The following is a 2193-nucleotide window of genomic DNA, read 5'->3' on the forward strand; positions in this document are numbered from 1 at the left end:
AAGATGTAGGATCAGAATCTCGCAACAATTATGTCTCAGCGAAATTATCAATGGTATTGCACAATAGCGTCGCAGAACAATTTCAGAAACGACGTCAGCAAGGATCATGAGAAAGATGTGATAGTCTTGCGAAAATTAGAGAGCTTGCGAAGTTAACATTTGTAAGGTTGCGAGAATGTCGCAAACCATATCCGAAAATAAAGGACAGATTAGCTGTCATCCACTATGTATTTCCTTATAAATAGTCATTCGAGTTGCAAAGGAGAGAGAGAGCTTTTTGAGTAAGAAACAAGTAAATAGGAGAGAGAAAGTTCAGAGCAGAGTTCATTCTTGATTTCTTTATCTTTCTTTTAAGAACATTCAAAAATTAATCAATAAAATTAAGAGTGTAAACCTAAAAATGAGTTGATCAACAATGAAATCATATGAGGGGTGTAGTGTAGGATTTCCTGCGATTACAAAAATAGTGCTTAGTAAATGAAACAACAAAATTAATTTTGATGGCTGGTTCATTTTGAGGTTTCCATGTTGGAACCTGCACACCATCCTGCCAACTGTTTGTTCAATAATTAAACATATTCACATTCAAAAATAAACTTTTTGCAAAGCGAAAATAAATTATTTTGTCTAAATTAAGCATTGTCAAAAAAATCTGAACATCTGCGTTAATAAACTTTTTCAAAACTAAAATAAATTTCTATATCCGAATCGAACATATTATCAAAAACCGCCAAACATCTATGTTTCCAAATAAACCACACCACATAATACAACAAATGAATCCTATCGGGCACAACAACTTCGTAAAATTGTTTAACTGAACATCTGTGCCTTATGGCTCGTAGTTACGTGCCATTAGGAGGAAGTCAACTGAACTCATGTTAGCTCGTTCGAGCCCATCTGAATCATCCGATCCTTAACCTCTTTTAAACCGGTTCCAAGTACAATTCAAAACCAGTACGAAAAATCCCCAAAATTTAATATTGCAACGACAAAACCACGAACAATAATACAATCCGTTCTCAGTCAACAAAAGTCCTTATCAATTGTATTACTCCATAGAGATAGATAGATTCATCTTCGACAAGGAGAAACAATTCTTCGTATTGAGAGAAGTAGAACAAAAATGGGATCTATGAAGATCTGTTTAATCCTAGGGTTTCTATTGAGTTTTGTTAGTCATATTTCTTCTCTATCCGTGACTGTCAACGATATGGAATGTGTTTATGAATATGTTCTTTACGAAGGTGATACTGTTTCTGGTAATTTTGTTGTTGTTGATCACGATATCTTCTGGAGCTCTGATCACCCTGGCATCGATTTTACGGTAACAAAAAATATTTTTTATTTTGTAAAAGTTAAATTTGTTTTCTTTTTCTAGGGTTTGACTAATTAGGCTTTTGAATCTTCTGGGAGAATTTTATTTCTTGAAATTTTAGATTTAATTTTTGGTTAGCTCTGTTGACAAATTTGTTAAATTGGTAGTCTAAATATGAATCGCCAGGTTGTAATTGATCCTCTTTTCTGTTCTGTTGTTATATCATTCTATCCTTCAAGCATCCTTTTTTAGGAATCAGTCAATCATATTAGGCTAGGACTAATATGGATAACTGATATGTCTGCGAAGACTAATAGTTTTAAATATTAAAGCATCATTTAAACTGCATGTAGTACTCTGTAAAGAAATCCAGAGCATGGCGATTTTACAAATTTATAATGAAAATGAGGTCTCGATGACTGGATGCACAGTTAATTATATTGGAGTCTTAAGATTGGGGGTCTTAACATGTATAAAATGAATCAAATGGGAAATCTAGGGTGTTGATTTCTGTACTTCTTCATTTAATGGGGGTATCTCGTCTCAAGTATGCTCTTGTATTGCTTTGGTTGAGTGCATATATAGGTTTATTTTTATTTTTTGTAAATTTGAAGGCTTCCTGATATCCTCCTAAAGTTAAAATTTCAAATCCTCAATCTACTTTAGCACTGAGTGGTAAGGAGTGCAATAGCCACTTTAATCTACTAGGAATTTGAGTTCAATTCTATATTAACCTTCAGCACTAACTTGGATTCCTCACAGGTAACATCTCCTGGAGGCAATGTAGTTAATTCTTTGAAAGGAACATCAGGGGACAAGTTTGAATTTAAGGCTCCACGAGCGGGAATGTATAAATTCTGCTTCCACAATCCTTA

At 33.7% G+C, this 2193-nt stretch overlaps 1 protein-coding gene across 1 annotated transcript; it reads left to right on the forward strand.

Annotated features, from left to right (window-relative positions):
• Positions 1–1010: 1010 nt before the first annotated feature.
• LOC113327618 (transmembrane emp24 domain-containing protein p24beta3-like) lies at positions 1011–2188 on the forward strand (the record flags this gene model as incomplete). The annotated part of the gene is made up of 2 exons (XM_026574790.1): positions 1011–1327; positions 2081–2188. Coding segments are annotated over exons 1-2 (309 nt in total), but the record flags the coding sequence as incomplete, so codon positions are not given.
• Positions 2189–2193: the final 5 nt, after the last annotated feature.

Source organism: Papaver somniferum, unplaced genomic scaffold (assembly GCF_003573695.1).
Source record: "Papaver somniferum cultivar HN1 unplaced genomic scaffold, ASM357369v1 unplaced-scaffold_10528, whole genome shotgun sequence".
Classification (NCBI taxonomy): Eukaryota; Viridiplantae; Streptophyta; class Magnoliopsida; order Ranunculales; family Papaveraceae; genus Papaver; species Papaver somniferum.